The sequence below is a fragment of the Daktulosphaira vitifoliae genome, unplaced genomic scaffold (assembly GCF_025091365.1).
Source record: "Daktulosphaira vitifoliae isolate Bord-2020 unplaced genomic scaffold, ASM2509136v1 Scaffold_2, whole genome shotgun sequence".
Taxonomy (NCBI): Eukaryota; Metazoa; Arthropoda; class Insecta; order Hemiptera; family Phylloxeridae; genus Daktulosphaira; species Daktulosphaira vitifoliae.
Window position 1 is genome coordinate 20,688,985 of NW_026099573.1, and position 24,610 is coordinate 20,713,594.

At 24.5% G+C, this 24,610-nt stretch overlaps 2 protein-coding genes across 3 annotated transcripts in view; both read right to left on the reverse strand.

Moving 5' to 3' along the window:
• Positions 1 to 8,431, reverse strand: part of LOC126899670 (uncharacterized) — a 10,407-nt gene extending 1,976 nt beyond the window's left edge. Inside the window, exons 1-4 of the mRNA XM_050674755.1 lie at positions 8,108 to 8,431; positions 7,753 to 7,918; positions 7,175 to 7,399; positions 5,865 to 6,020 (exon numbers count right to left, since the gene is read on the reverse strand). Coding sequence (XP_050530712.1) covers positions 5,865 to 6,020; positions 7,175 to 7,399; positions 7,753 to 7,918; positions 8,108 to 8,311 — 751 coding nt within the window. The 5' untranslated portion in view covers positions 8,312 to 8,431. The remainder of the gene's footprint in view (positions 1 to 5,864; positions 6,021 to 7,174; positions 7,400 to 7,752; positions 7,919 to 8,107) is intronic.
• A 4,007-nt stretch (positions 8,432 to 12,438) lies between these two features.
• LOC126899671 (endoribonuclease LACTB2) lies at positions 12,439 to 24,590 on the reverse strand. 2 transcript variants are annotated; one of them, XR_007702665.1, is made up of 7 exons: positions 24,218 to 24,590; positions 15,572 to 15,741; positions 14,743 to 14,854; positions 13,813 to 14,011; positions 13,372 to 13,500; positions 13,028 to 13,136; positions 12,592 to 12,728 (listed from the first exon to the last, which is right to left on the reverse strand). XR_007702665.1 is itself a non-coding variant. In XM_050674756.1 (6 exons), exons 1-6 carry the CDS (start codon positions 24,433 to 24,435, stop codon positions 12,600 to 12,602), a joined length of 957 nt encoding a protein of 318 aa, XP_050530713.1. In that variant the 5' UTR covers positions 24,436 to 24,589; the 3' UTR covers positions 12,439 to 12,599. The 2 variants fall into 2 exon arrangements, 1 of the variants encoding a protein (XP_050530713.1); XM_050674756.1 differs by lacking the exon at positions 13,028 to 13,136 and having other exon boundaries at positions 12,439 to 12,728; positions 24,218 to 24,589.
• Between the last annotated feature and the right edge of the window lie 20 nt (positions 24,591 to 24,610).

Consider the following 24,610-nt stretch of genomic DNA (forward strand, 5'->3'; position numbering starts at 1 on the left):
GCTCTCATTGGACCGATTTCTTTCAAAAATACGTCAAAAGATCACAAATCGTATCTAGTTGAAGACATTACCCTCGTAATTTTCCCTCGTTCCTCGCAAATGGAGGAAATCTTCAAAAAAATTACAAATTTAAAAATCAGTAAATTTTGACATTTTTTTCTTAAAACTTCAATAACTTTTTCAAAAATAACAAATCAACATCATTTTTTNTCTTAAAACTTCAATAACTTTTTCAAAAATAACAAATCAACATCATTTTTTTTATACTAAAATCTTAGATATTTCCCTTTAATTTGATATCATTTTTTTAAAAATTTAACACTTAACCTGTTCCCTGGGTGGAATTTAAAATAGCAACTTTTTTACAAAAACTAACTTTTTCAACTTAATTTTTAAAAATGTTCCGGAAATACAACATTCTTTAAACATATATCAAATTAAAGCTTATTTTATGTACTATAAAATTAAAAAAAAAATTTGTCCCGACCTATCTTCTATGCGCAAATGGCTAACGTATTCAAAAATATGCTATTTTTGTGTTAAAATCCTGGGTTTTGTTTTTTATTTTATTTTAAAATATCTTATTAGGGGAATACACTAACTTTCATGAATATTATATAATTTAATTGACATAGAATAAAGTTCATAAGACATAAGAAATTAAAATTATTAAAATTTTTTTACTTTTTAAAGTCGAAAAAGTAATTTTTACATTTGAGTTAGCTTAAATAGCCTATTTTATAATGCGACGAAAGCAACGAACAGTTGCCGAATCGGTAATACTTGTGGCTATCATACTTAGAGTACGAGATTCAAATCCATCTGTGGCATTTATTATTTTGCATTTTTTTTTTGTGTTAAAATAAAATTTTCAAATCATTTGATATTTATCTCATTTAGATTCAATAACTTCAATAAATATAAAGGATCCCATCACTATAGTGTCCCCTCGTGAGAAGAAATTTTTTATTTATGTTAATATTATTTTACTATGCGTTTTTTTTTGAGGCCGCGATTTATTTTTCCAACCCTCACTTAACCTACTTTTTTCAACGATACGTCAAATGATTACAATTCGTATTTAGTTGAAGATATTACCCTCAAAAATTAATAAAAAAAAATCCTTTAATCAAATAACAAATAACTTAACCAGCTTTATCTATACAAACAATTAAAATCATTCATTTCTAATAATTTTAAAGTATATTGTCTAATTAGTTTTGATATTATATAATTTTACTTTTAAATTTATTAATTTTTTTACTCTATTTGTGTATGCTACTACCAGTCTATAAAATTCCAAATTTTTTCGTAACATGTTGCTATATAAATCATAAATCTAAAAAAAAAATGATTTTTAGTTTCACCTGAATTTAACAATGGATGAAATAAAAAATTTACTGTAAATAGTAATTATAAAATTTCCTGATTGCATATTTATCATAACAATACCATTTTTTTATTTAATGATGTCATTTTCAAACTTGTATGTTGAACTAAAAGTTTTGCTAATAAATTCATTTTTTTTTCAATTATAAGCTTTCACTTTAAAGAACAAAAAAAAGTAGGTTAAAAATGATTAATTTTAACACATTAAAAATCAAAATCAATAATAATTTGAAAACAATTAATTATAAAAATTATATAATATATAAGTAAAAGAATTACTAATCTGGATATAATTAAGGAAATAGTAGTCGATGTTACTTTTATAATTATCTACCAATTTCTTAGAATTTAACACTATTAACAGATTTGTATCGAAGCGTTTCTTATGATAGTGATTTTAATCACTGTCAGATTAAATCTATACTGGACCCGACTATGACATGTCGCCACTGTGCCGCGACCCTATTGTGCTGGATTTTTTATAAATATTTTTTATATCAGACATCGTTCTTTCGAAATTCTGAAACCTTTCCCTTATACATATAGCGTTTAAAATTTAAAACATGCGAATAAAAAGTAGAACTTTTGAAAATGAAATCTGTGGCACGTCTCCACTGTGCTGGGTTTTTTTATATTGAAATTTATAACATTTTTATATATATAAAAGGAAATATGAGAAAATAAAAATATTTAATTTTTTGAGTAGCTTAAAAATAATTTTCATAGAGTCTAAGATTTCTATTTTTCCAATTTAATATCACTTAAAACCCTTAAATATCAGTGTCAATTTGGGAGAATTGTTTAAATTAAAATAAATATAAGCTTTTTCTCAGCTCTTGTTGGACCGATTTTTTTCAACAATACGTCAAAAGATCACAAATTGTATCTAGTCGAAGACAGTACCCTCAAACTTTAAAAAAATTTCGTCGTCTTCCGTAAATGGGGGAAATCTCCAAAAAAATTACAAATTTAAAAATCGCTAATTTTCGACATTTTTTCAATTTTTTTTACTTAAAATTGCCATAAAATTTTTAAAGATCAAATCAATATAATTTTTTTTCATAGATACGTGAGATATTTACCTATCATTTTATATATTTTTTCATAAATCAGACCCGTACCTGCCCACAGCAGAGGAATCAAAATGACAACATTTTCAACTTAACTTTTGAAAGTGTTCCTGAAATACTGACACTTTTATACATATATATATATATCTTAAATTAAAGCTAATATAATATACTTTATTATGGAAAAAAAATTTTCGGACTATATTTTGTCTTCATGGTGAAAATGGCTACCGTATGCTATTTTTGTGTTAAAATTCTCGATTTTATATTTTTATTTTATTTTAAGAAAATTTAAAAAGTTTTTGAGTTAAAAAAAAAATTTTAACTCATTTAGATTCTATAACTTTAGTGAATATCAAGGACCCCATCACTGTAGTGTCCCCTCGTTTGAAGAAATTTCTTATTCATATTAAAGTTTTTTACTATGTGATTTTTTTTATAGCTCTCATTTATTATTTCAGCTCTCATTTTTTTTAATAATACATCAAATGATCTACTATTATAAACTATTATATAGCTAAATATACCCTCAAAAATTGATAAATTTTTACTTTATCAATTTAAAGTTCCTTAGCCAACATTCTCTATATGGACAATTAAAATCATTAATTTTTAATGTTTTTATAGTATTTATTGTCGAATTAGGTTTGAAATGGTAATATGTTTCAACTACAAAATTAAATAATTGTACTTTGTAATATATTAATTTTTTAACTTTATTCGTGTGTGTTACTAACAGTCTATAATAGTCCAAATTTTTTGGTAACATGTTGCCATATAAATTATAAATCGCAAAAAAAAATGATTGTTAGTTTCAACTGAATTTAACAAAAAATTTTAACAATCATAATCAAATTTTATAATACACTCAATTGAGTAGATTTTTTTAACAACATTTTGATCGGTTTTTTAGTTAAACTAAATCATTAAAATTAATTAAGATCTGAATATTTCAATTGTAGAATCTTTTTAAACATCAAAAATTACTGTTACATGATTACTATGATTTCGATTAGAGTGATCTATTACAATAAAAATACAAAAAAGATATTGAGCTTTTTTGATAAATATACGGTAAATAGTAATTATACAATTTCCTAACTCCATATTAATCTTAAAAATACTAATTTTTCATTCTCATAAAATTTTCTATTTAACAATGTAAATTTCAAAATTGAAGTTAGGCTAAAAGTTATGGTAACAAACTTTTTTAGCTTCGATGAGAAGCTGAAAAGGTATTTTATTATAAACTTTCAAAAAATCAATTTTAAAAAATCACAAAATAGGTTAAAAATGATATTTTGTACTGATTAATTTTAACATATTAAAAATCAAAATCTGTAATAATTTTTTTGTGTTTTTAATTAGTTTTTTATCGTTATAAATAATTTTAAATAATTTTTAATAATTTCTATGTAACTTTTGGTATTTAAATAGATGATACAATTGAAATATTAAGAACTATTTTCTTTCAAGTTATATCCTATAGTTTTTCATTAATTAGAAATAATATCAAAAATTATTGGTGATAGAAAAAATATAATTGCTGATTTGAAATTATCACGAAAAATTGAATAATAAATGTATATTATTTGATTTAGATGAAATTTAAAAAAATCGAATAGCTAGTGTTGAAATAATTACTTTGTTTAGCACAGAAAATGATGATAATAGAGATTGAAAACTTTTTACGGAATTCTCGAGTATGCTAGGTTTGTTTCAAATTAAGTTATTATTCCTTATATAATTAAGCTATAAAAATTCTATAACAAGGTAAAATGTTTAGGTGATAGAATAATCTATTATAGAAAAACGACTGGAGAGCCTAACTTATGATAATAATACAAACAAATCATCAATCTGAGGAGGCCTATAAAAATATTTTGGTAGTCCGAGCCCCTAAAATAGTGAGCCATAAGAACGTTACAGTTTTGATCATCACATTCAATTTTATTTTACCAACAACAGTCGTAACTAGGGCCAACGCTTCAAATCATAGTGTTATCACATAATTTTATTGTTTTTAGACCCACTTTAAATTAAACACGAAGACGATCCAGTATAAATTAAACATTGAACATCAAATTTATCATTTATTCTAAAAATGTTATCATGAATTATATACACGGTATGTATGCTCCCGTATCCACAATATTAATCACAGATCCCACTGCTGATTGAACAGAATTTTGACTCGCCGAGTTGGTCGAGTTCACAAAACGATTAGTAGCACTAACTTATGTTCGCCGTGGCTCTGGACACTCACGGACACCTTGTCGGCCGTTTAAGCTCGGCAGCTAAAAAATTGTAAATTGTTACGCCCAGCCTTCAGGTGGTCGATTCCCGGAAACCGATCGTGAGATAAAACTAACTAAACTAAACGACAATTCAAACGACGTACGCCATGTTTCGTTCGACGGACGTACAGACGACAACAAATTTCGGTTGTTGGTAAACGGATCAGACGACCTGACACGTCATGGAACTCTTTCAGATGCGTTTTTGTCAACACGATCGAGTTTTACAATATCACTCAATAATTCATCACTATTTTGATGACTAGGCCTATCATAATATTTTCCTTAATGTCACCAAAGTCGAATTTCAGAGGCTGACAAACACGCATTTTGGCGTGAAAATAAGCATTTACCGTTTCGTCTCTATTTTGTACCCTTTCAAGCATTTTAGCAAATCTTTGCGCGTATAATAATTCTCCGACGAATGTTTTTTTAAATGCAACCTCAAACGTATATAATACACCCAAAGAAAAACCTCAATCAATTTTGATAGAGAAATTTTATCAAGGATTTATGATAATATTCTATTAATACAAACAAAATAATTATTCTTATAAATAATTATTGTTCAAGACAAGAAAAAAAATTATCATATTGATAAATATATCATAGATTCAATAGTAATGATATATTTATCAAATTGAACAATGAATTTATTATATAGATCGAGGTTTTTCTCTGGGTGTATAGCGGTAATTTCACTTCTGAAAAATTGTTAACCTCTGACTAAATGGTTTGAAGCGAGGATAAAATTAAGTAATGACACAAGTGTTCGATTTATAAATTAAGACTAATCACATATAATATAGCTCTCAACTTAATAACAATGCACAAAATTAAAAAAACTACAATTACACTAAAAATAAAAGAATATACACTACGGTGACGCGACGTCACCCACGTACGAATTCTCAATTAGTCTTAACTGACGACTATCAGTCAAGACAGGTAAAGAATAGGTCGCCGACCATCGATTTCGTTATTAAGGATGATAATAATAAATTGTTTACAATATGTACCTTTAAGTAGATAACTGCTTATTATTTATGTTATAAGTACACTTTATGATTATTCATTACATGAAAAAGCAATCCTAAATAAATACTACCTGCAATATCATTCCCCATATGACAGGTTGAATACACTAAAAATACAGCTTTAATTTTCAATTTATTGCATGAAGACTTCAAAGCTTCCAAAATTAAATTGTTGCCTCCATAACCAATAAACTTCCAAAATGCATTTACATTTTGTCGAACAAGGCCTACAAACATATTAATGAGATATAAAACTAATAAATAATTATCATGAATAGCGTATCCAGGATTTTAGGGTTGGAAGAACAGCAGCCTACAATACTTAACACATCACTCAACAAGTTCATAGGATAAATGTAAGATATGATCATTATTGTCAAACCTATTTTTTTAGAATGTACTGACCTTCAAATGACACATATAAAAATTTTACATCAATACGACTTTTAATTCACAAGTTATAGTTATTTTGGTGATAACACTTTTTATAAATTTCAAAACAAAATAAAAAAAATTAAATTCTATGTGTGTTGATAAAGCATTATTTATTAATTAGAAAAAATACTATTCAATGGAAACAATGGCTGGATAAGTTTTTCTCATACTCGGACCTATCAAGGCAAATGATAAAGAAGTACTTTGTTAAGTCTAAATGTGGCCGTACAAATATTGATGATGCTGAATGCCTTAGTACCCCAAACTAAAGAGTTGTTCCAGAAATCATAAAAAAATCTGCAAAATAAAATCAGCCGATCATAGTATAAAATTATGTAACATAACTTTTGCCTTAAAGATATTAAAATGTATTGTATTTATCATATACATAAAATTTTGTTCATAAGGAAGCATTGTTTGATGTGAATACTGTGTTTACTCACAGATGATTAGAAAACTATACTATAAATTACATTAAGTATAAATCTGTATGCCTTAAAAACTGATATTAACTTATTATGTGAATTAAATTTCTTTGTTGGAATCCATGAATAGCCCAAATATTAACCCAATATCTGATGAAATAATCATTGAAGCATCAAATAGGCTTTAAAGCAAAAATGTAATCCTCTATAATATTATTATTGAAACGCTTAATGAAACTAATGAATTCTTTTGTATGATTGCTAATGATTTAATTAACAATATTTCTTTAGATATAATCATAAGTCGTATAAAACGTCTGGGCAAACGCCATCCAAATAGATTTAGATCATTACTTGTTGAATGCTGTTCTATATCTGACATGTAGCTTAGTGAGAAAGCTCTTATTGGAAAGTGGAGAACTAGGTTTGATTCTCAGTTCATATCATAATTTTTCTACAATTTCCGAGTTTCAAACACTACTAGTTATCTTATATATTTTTGGAAATTTTTCTCTTTTTACCTGACAGTGCATGTAACGCTTTAACACGTACTTCATCAGTTGAATCTGTTTGTACTATACTTATTAATAGTTGAATATAACTAGATTCTTCCATAAATTTATCTTGACAATAAGGATTATTTTGTACAAGAGTTGCAATTAATTCAGCTGTTTTACACCTTACTGTTGAATGTAAAGATTTTAAACCAGGAATAAAAACTTGAAATCCTCCAAGTTTTTGAAAATCTACAAATAAACATTGCTTTAATCAAAAACCAAATATTTTATACTAATAATAATTATTGACCATAAATAATATTATCAAAATATTAAAACTGTAAAATTCTTAATTAACTAAGTAAAAATAACAAAATCAATTAAGTGTAAAAGTGTTTAAAAATATGATTACATAAATTTATTAGTACTTTACTCCAATATTTTCATAAAATATTAAAAGAAAAAAATGTTTAACTGTATAAAATAACTCCGAATTTATGCGACACAGCAAAATTTAAAGAATTTAAACATTATTAATTAGCTATTACTTTATCTATTGTTATTACTTAAAGAGAAGAAAACTTAAAATATAACAAACTTACCATTGGCATAATCAATATTTTCAATAAACTCTTCAATGACATCAAATGCATATTCATATTCTTCTACACTCTTATTAACATCTAACAATATATTTATTGAATTATTCATTTCTTCGTGCACATTTACAGACATTGTAGACAGAACATTTTCAAGAAATTTTTTTTTCTGATTAAAATTTCGAAATTAGTCTTGAATTAATATTAAATATAAAAAGTTACTCTTATTGAGCATCTAGTTTATAGATTATTAAACAGATACAATGCAATATTGTCAACTGTATAATCAAATTGATTAATCTTAACCAATGTAACATAGAACATTTTCAATCAAAAAATTTACAGTATAAATATTTACCTCTTCAAGAAATTCTCTATTCGAATTTAAAGCACATTCTTCGTTTTTAGCACTTGTCATTTGTGTTGAAACCTTCAATAAATCTTTTAAATTTCGAACATTTGATAAATTTTCCACACCATTTGTACACTTAAATTCAGTTTCGTTTTGTTCCGGCTTATCCACAGTCATTAGACTGGTGGAAGAGTTATTACTATTATTCATGTTCGAGACGTTAATTGTGCTCAGATTATAATAATTAAAATTTATAATTCTTTAAATAATAAAATAGAGCCCCGAGATTTCACCTAAAATTTGATTTAAAGTATAAATGCTGTTATCATTATCAGTTTACTAAAAACTTATTGCAGTGATATTGTATTAACTGATAAATTTAGGTAGATGTACAATAAACCTTTCACAACTAGATCTCCGGACAACTAGATTACCAAATTTCAAATTTGAAGATCAAAGACGAATAGCAGTTTGAGAACTAAAAAGTTCTATGGCAATTTTTTTTTTTTAATTACTCTTTTGAGTATTATTATAATAATTTAAATATTGATATTTTAAAATTAATTTGAGCAATTGACTAATGAAAAACAAATAATTAAAATGTTTCAAATTTTTACATCTTAGAGACATTGATATCTTGAAATAGCTCTCTTAGAAAATAATTTATCATTAAGTCAAAAATTTTGAATTAGTTTTTAGATCACAAAAAATTTAATGTTAGATTATAGTATTTTAAAAGATGGTGGTCTAAAGTCCACTTTAAAATTAAAATATTTTAAAAGAAAAATCGAAGTTTTATATGGATTCCCTTAAATTGAATTTGAAATCTATATGGTAATATATCGCTTTATTACAAATTCACGTAATTTATCATTTTTCAGACAATAGAAAAATATTCCATTATTATTAAGGTAATAATTAATTGAGTTTCGAAATGCTCAAATCAAAAGGTAGTGACTTAGCTAGCAAATAGATGAGAAAACTACAGAATATCTCTCTTCTAAAATATAGTGTGGGTTATATCTTACAACACACAATTATTTAAATGGCGGTAGACTTTTATTAAACAAAATTATAACACTAAAATAGACGTATAAACACTAAAAGAAAATATATGTATATACAGTAAGGAAAAATAAAATAATCGAAGTAAACATAATACACGATGACAACAGCGGCGGGGTGTAGCGGTCGTGTAGCGTATCGCGGACTAGACAGTCTGAACTGAACTAACTGAACTGACTGATTCTTCCGATATATATATAGCTCCGATAAGGCTCTCGCTAATTCTAGAATATTCTATACCCGCGTAGGTTATCTTATGGCGTTATCGAAGTTTCTCGAAGGTTTTTGATAACGAGAACATTCGAGAATATTCGTTGCGTATGTTTTGGTCGCTACAATAGATTTTAAAAATGTAGCTATAAGCGCTATGCTAAATGGCTAAATCAACTTTGGGTCTACAAAAATGAGCTGATAGACATCAACTGAGTATTTTTCGACATATTTATGGAAAAATTATCAGTTTCCCGAATAATGATTTTTGACTACGTCAATGCCACAAAAAAAAAATATAATATACACATCATTAACTTTTTAGCTTCGATGCAAAGCTGAGAAGGTATTGGTTTTACTATGATGTGTTTTTTTTTTTTGTGTCTGTTACCACTTTTTCTCAGCTCTTACCGAACGGATTTCTTTCAACGATACGTCAAAAGATCACAAATCGTATCTAGTCGAAGACATTACCCTTCAAAATTGAAAAAATTTCCCTCGTTCCCCGTAATTGGGGGAAACCTCCAAAAAAATTACAAATTTAAAAATCGCTAATTTTCAAAATTTTTTTTATTAAAAACTGCCGTAACTTTTTCAAAAATGAACATATCAATATATTTTTTTTTCTATAAATGCATGATGTCCTTACCTATCATTTGGTATATTTTTTTTATAAATTTGACTCTTTACCTGCCCACAGGGGGGATTTAAAATGACAACTTTTTCAACTTAACTTTTGAAAGTGTTCCGGAAGGTCTGACGCATTTATATATATCTTAAATTAAAGCTAATGTAATGTATTTTATTATGGAAAAAAAAAAATTTCGGACTTTATTTTGTCTTCACGGTGAAAATGGCTACCGAATGCTATTATTGTGTGAAAATTCTCGATATTATATTTTATACTTTACATTATTAACTTTATATTTCTATATCTTTTCAAAAAATGTATGGATCATTACAATTATTTTATGAGAAATAATATTTATATCCCTTTTTAATTCGACATACTTTATCTTAATCAGGATATAAAAAAGGAAATAGCAAATCTTGTAGCTTTTGGAATAATCCACCAATTTTTTTAAATTAAACACTATCTAAAGATTTGCATCGAAGCGTTTTTTATGATAGTAATTTTAATCACTGTCAGATATCATTATACTTGACCCAAGTATGCCGCTATCCTCCTGTGCTGGGTTTTTTTTAATTTTGATAATATCAAAACGTTCTACAGTTGATATTTTTGCGGGTCTAGGATATTTTGCTACCGGACTCTTTATATATAAATTTATTAAAATGTTGGTAAAAATCTAAGATTTTTTAATAAAACCCAGTAAAGGTAATTTTTATTGATTTTTTTATAAAAACCTAAAACCCTTTATTGAATTTATATTTTATTATAAATAAGTAATTTTATATTATTGTGGTGACGCAGAGTATTCTACGCCCGTTTCCAGCCACTTAGAAGAGTACCAATAGGAAGAATCAAAGACTTTGATTATATGACTCAAAGTAAATATTACAATTTAATGTTCACTATGAGTACTGATCACTTATTTCGTGGTCATGTCTCCTTTTATATTTTAAGATTACAGCAATAACAGCTTAATACAAAGTTAATATTTATAAATCAGAAAACATTATTAAAATATAATCTTATCATCTAAATTAAAAGACTATTAAGTGTTGACACATATTCAAAATGCCGTTTACGACATTATATGAACCTTTTATCTTAGAATCTAAGTAAAAAGTTTTTACTTAATCAAAAATTTTGTATTTATATTTACTTATAAATTTTATAATATAATATTTAATATTATATTATGCTTTGTTAAATAGATTGAATGTGAAAATGAAAACACTTTAAATTTAAAACAATGTTTTATTAAAAATAACTAAAATATAGACTTTCAATAACTTTAATTTTTGTATTTTTTATCTATTTTAAATAGTTTTAATGTTTGAACATTTTAATTTCTAAACATATATATGTTTTATGGATTAATGTATCCAATATTCAGTGTAATTTACAGAATTTTTTAAGTGAGTGGAAGCTTTATTCATAAAATAAATGTTTTTTGGGGATTTTTTGGTCAATTCTGGTTTAAACACTAAAAATTTACATTGGTATTATGGGATATATTAAATGTTTTAATTTGTTTACTTATGTTTTAAACAGTTTTTTTTAATAACCCCGGTTACAACACTTCAACCTTCACCCCCATTGTTAACGATTATATCTTGTAAAACAGATGATTAAGGATTATTAATTATTTAAATTTTACAGAACTGACACACACTGGCAATATATTTACAGCCATACTATTTTTACTTTGATAATTTATTCATTTTCAGCAAATGTTTAGTAGTTACAATAAAAATAAGGAATGATTATGGAAGTTTTTTATTAGCAACACTTTATTTTTTTTTAATATAAATAAAAACATTTTATCATTAACTAACAATTGAATACACCTAATATTTTATTCAGTTTACTAAAAAAAAAAATCAAGTCTTGGAGACAATATGGTTAACAATTATTGCTTTGGAAATTAATCATATGGCTGTGTACAAAAGGTATTATAAACACAAAACGATAATTAGTAAAAATCATAATAGTTACTTTATTATCATACATACATACATGCCGAGAGAAGTTAGATTTCAATTAAAATTGAAATAAAATGAGGTGCAACAGTAAAAGGTTTAATTATCATAAGTAAACAAAAATTTTAAAAATATCAAGTATTAGATTCGACAACTTTTTTTTTTTTTAATGAATTTATTTGACTGTGGCTAAGTGTTAGGTGGCATTATGTCCAGATCTGTATTTTTGCATTGTTTTCTTTAATTTAAAAATCTCAACATTTTAAGTTGTATGATTATTCCATGTAAACAAGTAGTAATTTTCGAATTAGAATAAATAATCTATACCTTCAATCTTATTAGAATTAAAAGAATTATCCAATGACCAAAAAGCCAAAAATAATAACACAGAATTTTAGGTAGAAAAAGTATAAAGCTAAAAGTTACACCAAAAGAACGTTTAACACAATTCATAAAGTACAACAATCTTTATTAATATACAGTGATTAGTTAATTTATAATACAGATAATTTAAAAAAAAACAATTTAAAATTCTGTAATAAAAAATTTATACAAAAAACCACTAAATTAGTAAAACACTAAAATAGAGTAACACACAATATTAATGGATAAACTATAAACTAAAACTATTATTGAATTTCCACACATTGTCTATTTTAATTACAACTCCATCTTTTTGTAACTTAATAAGATGTTGCTCTATACCTCTATCTGCAACTTTTAATAATCCTTTTGGAATACTCTAAAAATAAATAAATTGTACTAGAGTATATAAATTGTATTATATTTTTATATTATTCTTGTAATCAAAATTCAACATAAACACTAGAAGTATTCAATTATATTTTTATGATATATTTTCATATTAACATTGTTTCAGTTTTTTCAGTTCTTTTATAGTAAAATGGAAAACAATTTGATATTGAAATATATCAACGTCAACATCACAATGTATCAATTATTGATGATTTAGGATATTTAAATTATTGTAATAATATAACTATTTATCTAAAATATCTATGAAATATGTTACCAACGTACCAATGTGGTAGTACTGCATCTCACAAGATGACTTGTGTAAATTGATTAAGTATACAAGATTTCATTTGATATACATTGTATTGTATATTTTAGATTTTTCTAATGGAATCTAAAGATAAAATAAAAATGCTAATATTTTATGCAGATGTTATACTATTAAATTTTTCTATATTTTAATTTAAAAATATTCAAATATTTGAGATATATATATATATCGAAATATTAAAAAAAACTGTTAATATTAAAATTATATCAATGTTTGATAATCATTGTCGATCCTTAATAAATACAAAATATATTAGTAATATAATAGTACACCAATAATTATTATGTTTTTAAGTTACCTCATAAATTTTATTAACTATATCACTTTTAGTCATTGCTTGCAAAGGGTGATCACGAAGCATTTGAATTATTTGTTTTTCACGTTCAACTCTATGTCTAATGTAGTTGTTTACATGTCGTATTGGGTTCTAAAAATGAGACAAGATTTTTTAAATTCCTAAAATTTTATAAGAATATCTAAAAAAATATAAACATGTCTTGTGAATTTTATTTACGAGAATGGTCAGAGAAATATGCCTATAAAAACTAATCTAAACTTATATTATGCTTGTATGCATTTTTTATATTTTTTTGAGGACATCAATTAAGAGAACAAAAGACGTTTGATGAAAAAAATCAATAAGAAATTGTCACTTAAGAAAAATCTCATGTGGGTTGTTCAATAAATTTAAAAAAATACTAAGTTTATTTGTTTATTTAAATTAGTAAAGTATTATTACTTGTATCACAGATCCATGTCCAGGAAATATAACAGCAGGATTTAATTGTAGTATTAAATTCAATGACTTCATGTAGTCTTCTAAATTTTCAAAAATTGTTGTACCTTCTCCAAGTACACAATCAGCAGAAAATAATGCTTTTTCTTCATCCAAAAATATAACCACATGATCAGTTGTGTGCCCTGGTGTGTGATATATTCTAAAATTATAAATATTTGTAAAGGATGTCTCTATTTAAAGTAGTTATAAAACTACTCAATTAGTCATAAAATAAAAATACTTTCTACGATTTTTTTGAGGCTCTTTTTAGTTCCATACATTTATGAAAAAAGGATTACCTATTCTTGTAAGGATTGACCTAATAAATTATTTTATAATTGGTAAATTGAGAATTAAATCTATCTATATAAACCAAAAATAAATATTCCAAACAATTTTTAACTGTGAGTAATTTAATGATTCATGATAAATGAATCCCCTGTTGATTTATATCAGTGTCATTTCCAAAAGAGTTTTTCCATCAACCATTCGTCTGTTTCAGCTTAAAGTTAACTGATTTTGGACTAAATTTCTATTATTATTTTACTGTTTTGAATTTAACTTAATTCAGTTTATGAGGTTATGGTACAACTTTAAATACATATCCGTCAACAAAATAAAGATTACTTTATGAAGCAATGATAACGATAACATTATCTTAATTAACTAGTAAAATTAAATAAGATTTAAAAAATTAAATGTTTCATAAATAATGGCAGCCAATTATTTATTTATGCCTAAACTTTTCCCTTAAAAACAAGCATAATATAATGTGTATTTCATATGTAACAACTAAAAAAAATGTATTGAAAATACATAAGTTTTCACAAATTATTCAAAATTCTAAATTATATAAAAAGTAGGATTAATACTATATTATATTTGTCTTACTTTAATGTAGCACCTTCAGTATGAAACTCTTGGTGGTCTTTCATAAAATTAATAGGAAAATTATATTCTCGTAATTTTTCATTTTCTGGATGTAATTTCCAAACTTTGCACTCTAAACAAAATTTAAATTATTACAAAATTATTTACAAAAAAATATAATAATAAAATAAAACTAAGATTTAAATTTTACTGTTATAATTTTTATGGTAACTTAGTATAGTAGAATCGAATATTCTACTATAGAAATGTAACCATGGTTACATATATTTATGCATAAAAAATAACTTATTTAAGTTTAGCAAACTAATAACTGTTTAATAATCTAATAAGATAACGAGAAAGGATAAAATACGATGTATCAATATAGATTTTTAACTATAAAACAATTAATTTATCAAGTCAATATAATTGTACAGAAGTTCAAATTAATTATTTAAAAAGTACATCATTGACGCTCTGAGGCAAATGTCTAATGTTTTAAAGAAGTTGAGTGCATTCAGATATTTAAGAAGCAAAAAATTACAATGAGCATTAATATTAAATTAAATTAAAATACAAAATGTTTACTTTCTTCTCCACCATTATGAACTTCTAAATACGTTCCTTATTTTAATTCCAGAGAAAATTATCAGCAATTATAGAACGTTATTAATTACTGAAGATAACTTATAAATAACATATAAATGTCAAATTAAATGGAGGTATAATCAATAAAAAAAGTAAAAATTGGAAAAATTTTTAATAGTATGTATGGTTTCTAAATACGTCATTACATGGCAATAAATGTTTACGTTATTAAAATCTATGTAAAATATGAACAATTATATACCATTTTTATTAGAAATCATATCTAATATATTTTTTACGCCGCCAATATGATCTTCATGCCAATGAGATACAATTATATGTTCTATTTTAAATTTGTATTTCTCCATAGTTTCTTTAAGATTTTTTATATATTCTGGGATATTTGGCTCTCCAGAATCAATTAAAATTCGACTAAAATTTTATAAAAAATAATTTTTATTATTTTAATCTTATAATTATAAATAATAAAAGTTTTAAAAATTAAAGCCTATTTAATTATAACAACGTATATTATTCAATCTTATTTTTATTGATAATATTTATAAGAAAGTAAACTATTGACATTTGAGGTTAGCTAGCTCAGTCAGTAGAACACGAGATTCTTAATATCAGGGTTATGAGTTCGAACCCTACTTTGGGTGCCAATTGGCACAGCTAGTCAAAGAAAGTTTACCGGAAAACATGTGAAAAAAATACAAGGTGCGGAATTTGGAACCCGCAAAAAAAAAGAATAGTTTTTTTTTATCATATTATCAAGTTAAAAATAAATTATTCACATTAAAAAATGTAAGTTTAAAAGACGAACACGTTTTCAAATATTTTCAAAATTTAAAAGTAAAACATTTTTTTAAAAACAAATACAATTTTTTTATTTAGGCAGTCGATTTCACATAGTAAAATAGTATTCCGAACAAAATTTTTTTTAAACCATATAGTATACTATACAGTTAAACATGAACGGATTAAAAATTATATATTTTGAAAAAATTTAACTCGAGTAAACTGTACCACGCTACGAATTTTGTACATAGGGTCCCATAGGTTCTAACATCTTTATAAACTTTTGACCCAGCAAATATTTTGTATTACTTTTTTTTTTAAATAATTTTTAGTTTTGAGCTACGTTAAATGTATATTTTAGGTTTGCTGCAGAGCTGAAAAGCTATAGGTTTTAAACTGCAGTGTTTTTTTTTGTATCCGTGTACGAGATTACTTCGCTCATAATAGACCGATTTTGCTCGAAAAATTACAAAACGTAACTAGTTGAAGCTATCGATGCTCTAGTTAAAAAAAAAATTTCCTTCAAAAAGAAAGGTCCCAATACAGTTATTATAAAACAGTCAAAGTTGATATTTTTAGTTTTAGCTTTATATTGAAATATTCTTTGAAAACTCAACGGAAATTTATATTGATAATACTCGACACATTTGTCTTGATGATACAGTACTTAAAAACCATACCACATTTTTTTCTTTTCAATTTTTGATAATGTTTCAAAAAATCTACATTAAATTAAAGGTAATATAATATACTTAGAAATAAAAATTAAAAACTATCCATAATTTCGATTTCTAGAAGTTATGAGTTATTGAAGCAAAAAAATATACAATTTTTCAGAAAAATGGCCAATTTTATAATATTTGCCATAGTAACAGAATATTTATAACATTTTCAGTTACTTAAAAGTAAGGCTTGATCAATATAATATGATTTAAAAAGTCGAGACAAGAAATAATTTATATTTTTGCTTATTCCTTATTTATTTCTATTAATTTTTACTATTTGTACAAAAAAAACAATTTAACCCAATTACATCATGATACACGATGATTTATAACACAGTTAAATCACGTGATCAGCACATTATATTTACCTCATGAAAGATCAATAAAATCTAAAAGAACAACAAAAAGGTTAAATGTTAAACATTTAACCTTAATACTAGACGAATAAAGTCTATTATTATACCTTGAATAGTAGAAATAATTATATTGTTACTAAAAGATATATTAATTTACGACTTTTGTAAATTTTAATTAAAAAATTTGCGATTTTTAAAAATGGTCTTGTACATTACGCTTTAAATTTAAATTAAATATTATCATCTTAAAATTAAAATTTTAGTTGTAATAAAAATTTTAAAATATTAATTGCGTCACAAAAAAAAATGTATGTCAATTTTAAAAGGAAATAACAAAATTAAAGAAATAATAAGCTCTAATTAATCATTTATGTAATTTTCACGGAGAAATTATAAAGAACGAAAAAGTAGTTGTATAAATCGTTACTTCTATGGCAAACATGTATCAAAATTAAAACATTAAAATTCAAATAAAGTTGAAAAAGAGGGTAGCTCAAAAAAAAATATTTCCAGATTTGTCAGAAACTTACCTATTTATGTTTTACTAAGAGCTATTAAAATAATACGAGGGGTAAAATTAATTTTTTTTGAAATTTTATTTCATTTACACTAACGTCGTGCATCGTTAGTTAATTACGTTTTTAGTTGCATCATAATTTTTTTTTGAAAGTCAGCCTTCGTTCATTTAATAAACACATAGAATATACATTAAAAGATATAAAATTCCTCCCTAAAAATATTTATAATTAACACTTAAAACTTATTTATTAGTATTTTTTTGTTTAAAAAAGGGGGGTAAATTGGGGTACTTAACCTTCACTTACTCTTATATGACTATACTGTTTGATCTATAGTATTGATATAAGTAATCGAATTGATTAGTAGTTTTTAGATTTTAAAAAGGAAATTTTATAAATACTATTTATAGTAATTATACGAAAAAAGTTAAAATTTCGTTAAAATCACTATTTGTTTTGCATTTTTATTGTAATAAATCATTTCAATAGAAATCATAATGATCATTTATATGTAACTCTTGTTTAATAAGAATCTACATTTGAAATATTCCGAAATTAATTAATTTTAATGATTCACTTTAACTAAAAAAAACAATCAAAAAGTTGTTACAAAAATCTACTGGATTGAGCATATTATAAAATTGATTACAATCTATTGTTAAGAAATTAATAAATAACAAAGTAAAATTATTTAACTTTGTAGTTGAAACTTATTATCGTATCAAACCTAATTCGACAATAAATACATTAAAAATGAATCATTTTATTGTTTATATGGATAAAGCTGTTTAAGGTACTTTTTATTTGATTAAGGGATTTTTTTCAATTTTTGAGGGTAATATCTTTTACTAGATACTAATTGTAATTGCAGATTTCAAATCGGCCCAAGAATTCAATTTAGCAAAGTATTTTTGGCTATGATGATTAAAAAAGTTAGATGATATTATTTTACAACGTAATTCAGTATAAAAGCGAATTCTATACTCCCATTATTTGTAGAGATATTTAATTTAAAAAAAGTTTTTTTAAAAATTCTATTATTGGCAGTTGCGTAATTTAGAGACATTTGTCCAAATTTCAAAAATTAGTTGTTTTTATCCAATTTTTGGTAAATATAAGAGCTGAGATTTTTAATGGATATAAAAAAACCGATAACCTTCTAAGTTTTTTATCGAAACTAGAAAATCCAATCAAAAAGTTATTAAAAAAACCTACTTAAATGAGCTTATTATAAAGTTGATCATAATTGTAAAAATCCATTGTTAAATTGGAATTTTTTTTTCAATTTTTAAGGTTAATATGAATGATAGATACAAAAAAAACCACATAGTAATAAGAAATTCCTTCTCATAAAAGAAGACTACAGTAATAGGGACCTTGATATTCATTGAAATTATTCTTTCTAAATGAGATAAAAATCCAACTTCTATTCAACTCAAACAGAATTAAGAAAAAAATGCAAAATATTATATGGACGAGCGAGTTTTTAACAATATACCACGAGCATGAAAGGCATAAGTGTTGCTGACGCGGCAACCGTACATCTCATTAATAGACTTAAAAAAACAAAAAATTTTAAATTAGTTTAACTTTATATTCCATGTCAGTTAGATTCATATCATATAATTTTTATAAAAATTGACGGCTTCCCCTAGTAAGGTCATTTAAAATAAAAAAAATTGCCTAGTTATTTTATTTAAAAAAGTAATAATGGTGTAAAATAGAAATTGAAAAAAATGTGCACAAAGATAATTTTATATTGAATATTTCGGAGAAAATAATATTTGTGGTGCTCCAACATTTTTTTCATAACTTTGGAAAACCTACAAAATTTAAAAAATAAAAAATTCTTTTTGAAAATATTTTTCATAAAGTTATTGATGTTAAAAGTCAAAATAAATATTTTCGAATAAAAAATTAGGGAGAATTGGTCCCGTAACCCCCCTATTGTAATATGCGAATGCAGTTAACAGTATTTTTTTAAAAACACTGCAAGTAGGCTTTTTATCAGCCTGCAACAACAACATGGTTTGCCGCTTCCATAACGACTAACTATAGTAGCAAGGGTCGTCACCACTTAGGCGAGGTGTCAGACCTATCAGATATTTAAGTTAAAATGCCGTTATAATATAAATGATTTTAACATACTGTGGTGTATTAACCAGAACTATGATAATTTAAGTTGTAAGTGTTTGATATGTAAAACATACCATAGCCGCCCGTGTCTAAATTAAGGAACAGGGATAAAATATACGCGAGTACTTAAGTTACTCACACAATAAAATAAATATTACAGTTAAAATTAATGAGGAAATTTAATTTAATTGTTAAATAAGAAAATTAAGTAAAACATGGACAAAATTACGAATGTATCAAAAACCATGTCTACAAAGAAAGGCAACAAAAATAAAATAAAATATTTAAACAAAATTAAAAAATATAAAAACATCACGGACAATGTTGGAACACATCCGTAATGTTAATCGGAAATTAGTGAAAATTAACAGGAGCGGTCTAGACACTCGATCCTTAAAATTGACTAAATATAATTGATATCTCATTTTACCGAAAAGACAAGTCCAGAGGACAAAATTTTTTTTTTTCAAAATAAATTATATTACATAAGCTTTAATTAAAGATATATTTAAAGCTATTAGGATTTCATTTTCAAAAGTTCTACTTTTTATTCGCATGTTTTAAATTTTAAACGCTATATGTATAAGGGAAAGGATTCAGAATTTTGAAAGAACGATGTCGGATATAAAAAGTATTTATAAAAAACCCAGCACAATAGGGTCGCGGCACAGTGGCGACATGTCATAGTCGGGTCCAGTATAGATTTAATCTGACAGTGATTAAAATCACTATCATAAGAAACGCTTCGATGCAAATCTGTTAATAGTGTTTAACTCTAAGAAATTGGTAGATAATTACAAAAGTAACATCGGCTTCTATTTCCTTAATTATATCCAGATTAGTAATTCTTAGATTCGAAAATATAATACATAATTTTTTAATTATATATTATATAATTTTTATAATTAATTGTTTTCAAATTATTATTGATTTCGATTTTTAATGTGTTAAAATTAATCATTTTTAACCTACTTTTTTTTGTAAAGTGAAAGTTTATAATAGAAAAAAAAAATGAATTTACTAGCAAAACTTTTAGCTCAACATACAAGTTTGAAATTGACATCACTAAATAGAAAATAATGAAATTGTTAAGATTAATATGCAGTCAGCAGTTTTATAATTACTATTTACAGTAAATTTATCAAAAAAGCTCTATTTTTTTTTTGAATTTTTATCGTAATAAAACACGTTTTAAAAAGATTCTATAATTGAAATATACAGTGAACGGAATTAATTTTAATGATTTACTTTAACTAAAAAACTCAATCAAAAAGTTGTTACAAAAATCTACTCAATTGAGATAATTATAAATTTTGATTATAATTGTAAAAATCGATTATTAAATTTAGGTAAAACTAAAAATCATTTTTTTTGTTACCAAAATAATAGTTTCAATATTTACGGAACATTTTCAAAAATTGAAAAAGCTTAACTTGTGTGCAAAAATTAGTTTTTTGAATTTCCCCTGCTTACAGTTTAGAGACAGATTTTCCAAAAAATTGAATGTTTCAATATAAACAATTAAATAGATTTTTAATCCGCCGTATTTATTATTATTTTTAATATATTACTTTAAATAAAAATATTTAATACAAAAAGAGTATAATGTTTTATTTAATTAAGTTAAAGTAATAAAAGCTATTAACATCCAGGATAAAAAAAAAACACAGCACAGTGGGGTCGCGGCACAGTGGTGACGTGGCATAGGTGGATCAAGTATAATGATATCTGACAGTGATTAAAATCACTATCATAAAAAATGCTTCGATGCAAATCTTTAGATAGTGTTTAATTTTAATAAATTGGTGGATTATTCCAAAAGCTACATGATCTGCTATTTCCTTATTTATATCCTGATTAAGATAAAATAAGTCAAATTAAAAAGGGATAAATATATTATTTCTCATAAAATAATTGTAATGATCCATACATTTTTTGAAAAGATATAGAAATATAAAGTTAAAAATGTAAAATATAAAATCAAGAATTTTAACACAAAAATAGCATACGGTAGCCATTTCACCATGAAGACAAAATAAAGTCCGAAATTTTTTTTTTCATAATAAAGTATATTATATTAGCTTTAATTTTAGATATATATCAAAAATTGTCAGTATTTCCGAAACACTTTCAAAAGTTTAGTTAAAAAAATTAATTTTTTGTGAAAAAGATGTCATTTTGATTCCTCTTTGTGAGCAGATAAAGGGTCAGATTTATAGTAAAATATACCAAATGATAGGTAAAAACATAAAAAATCTATAAAAAAAAAAATTATATTGATTCGGTTATTTTTAAAAAAGTTATGACTATTTTAAGTATAAAAAATTTCAAAAATTTCGAAAATTAGCGTTTTTTAAATTTGTAATTTTTTTCGAGATTTCCCCCATTTACGGGGAACGAAGGAAATTTTTTTAATTTTTAAGGGTAATGTCTTCAACTAGATACGATTTGTGATCTTTTGACATATTGTTCATCAAAATCGGTCCAGTGAGAGCTGAGAAATAGTGGCAACAGACACAAAAAATAAAAAAACACACACATTATGGTAAAATTAATACCTTCTCAGCTTCGCATAGAAACTAAAAATTGTTTCATCGATTTTTCGAAGTAAATTTTTTTTAAAAATGTCGAAATTTACATTTTAAAAATTGTAATTTTTTAATGGATTTATCCCATTTACAGTGAATGTGGTATTTTCAACTAGATACAATCTGTTATCATTTATACTTATCGTTGAAAAAAGAATTGACCCATTGATAGCTAAAAAAAATTAATGACAGACATAAAAATAGAACACATAATGGTAAAACTAATACCTTCTCAGCTTTGCATCGAAGCTAAAATTTATAAAATTACATAACTCTTTCAAATCTGAGTTATTTATTCGTAAAGCATGAAGTATATCTGTGAAATATTTATTAAGAATAAATTCATAATTAACTACATAAATGTATTTAAAATGAAATCATAATGATTTTTAAGTTCGTTTTTATTTTTATCATAAAAAACTGATAATTGGTCTAGGGTATTTCATAATTTATTTTATCTAATATTTATTCATATCTATGTTTACGCAACATTTCGTAATTTTTTTACATGGATAATAAATTTATTAAAAATGTAATAGAATAACAATTAATAAAAATAGTTTGAAGTATAAACAATCAATTTAATAAAACAAAAAAAAAAAATTTAGGTTAATACTCTTCAAATAAAATCAAATAACAATAAAAAATCAATTCAAATGAACCTAGAAAAATGGACATTAGAAAAATTTAATACTGACAATGATAACATTCCCTATCATAAATGCTTCGACATGAATTTCCACCAATGAGAGCTGGATTAAAAGGAAGGCTATGTGGTTGATCATTTTTTTAGAAGAAAATTAAATTTTTTAAGGTACACAAAAAAAAATTTTTTTTTTTGCTCAACAAAAAATTTTTGAGATAATATCAAATACAAACTGTCCAGAAGCGTTGAAACCCTTAATATATAACTGATAATAATAATATAGATATTAATTACAATAAAAAAAAAAAAGAAATTATAAGCTTTCCAAAACAATTATCATTAATTTAGTTTAAATTTTATTACTTTTTTAATTATATGATAAAATAAAATAAAATACTGTATATTTTAGGCTATTAAAATCGGTTAAAACTAACCTTCTCCTCTTAATACAACTCTGATCATAATTAACTACATAGCTTTAAAGAAATTAAAGGAAAATTACGTCCACTTGACAGTTCCTATAGGAAAACAAAATGTAAAAAAAAATTTTAATTAGGATTCATCAAAATAAAGTATTTTAAGTTCTATTAATCACTATAAATAATTCTCTTGGGCGTATAAAATAATAATAGTGAAATTAAAGGTATTTGTAAAATAACATAACATCAAATTTTTATAAGAACTATGCAGTAATAAAATTTTGTTTAGAAAAAGTTACGTCATTTTTAACTAAAAAACAGAAATTTTCATCAATCCATAATGAAAATAAAACATTTTGATAGTCTCCAGTTTTTTTGCTTTTGAAAAATTAAAAAAATTGATCTAACACATTACTGTACTAACAATTACAATTTAACATTCATATTAAAATATAGCTAATTTGATAGTTTAATGCAACAACATTCTGATATTCTTTATATTTTTTCAATTTCAACATTTGATACTTTATTTTTTCATTAACCAATTTTTACTCAAGAATCAATATATTCAAACATTACAAAATACTTCTTTATAATAATACTACTTAAAATTAGACCACACTATTAAACTTTAGAAATGTATATTATCTTGTACTAGTTTCATCAGTACTTTATATCTAAAATAGAATAATGTAATGATAATTAACTACACAACATACCTATGACCAGTACCAACTATGTAAGTGTTAGAACCTTGCAACGTATACAAACTAGGATTACACCCAAGTACACGCAAAACCCTTGACGAAACATTGCTAACTGGAGGTATATGTGGCAGGAACATTTTTGAAATGCGACTACAACCTCTGCCACTTTTGTATTCAAAGATCGAACCTTTTATAAACCGTTGAGACCGAGTTGTAAATATTGGAAGCATTCAAAATTTTTTAATTCAATAATAAAAATATTTAGCTTGTCACTTTAAAAATTCAAAATTTATTTTTAAAAAATCTGAATAGTTACAAGAGTTACTTATATAATTAATAAACGAAATCATTTTAAGTTAAGATACCAAATTGTGATTAAGCAAAGAGAATGTAATGTCGCAGATA

Coding starts and splice junctions, on each gene's coding strand:
- LOC126899671 (XM_050674756.1), bottom strand. CDS start 24,435: ATGCTTCCAATATTTACAACTCGGTCTCAACGGTTTATAAAAGGTTCG. Junction 15,742..24,217: donor ATAGTTGGTACTGGTCATAG/GTATGTTGTGTA, acceptor ATAAAATTTTAG/TCGAATTTTAATTGATTCTG. Junction 12,729..13,371: donor TAGTTAATAAAATTTATGAG/GTAACTTAAAAA, acceptor ATTTATTTTTAG/AGTATTCCAAAAGGATTATT.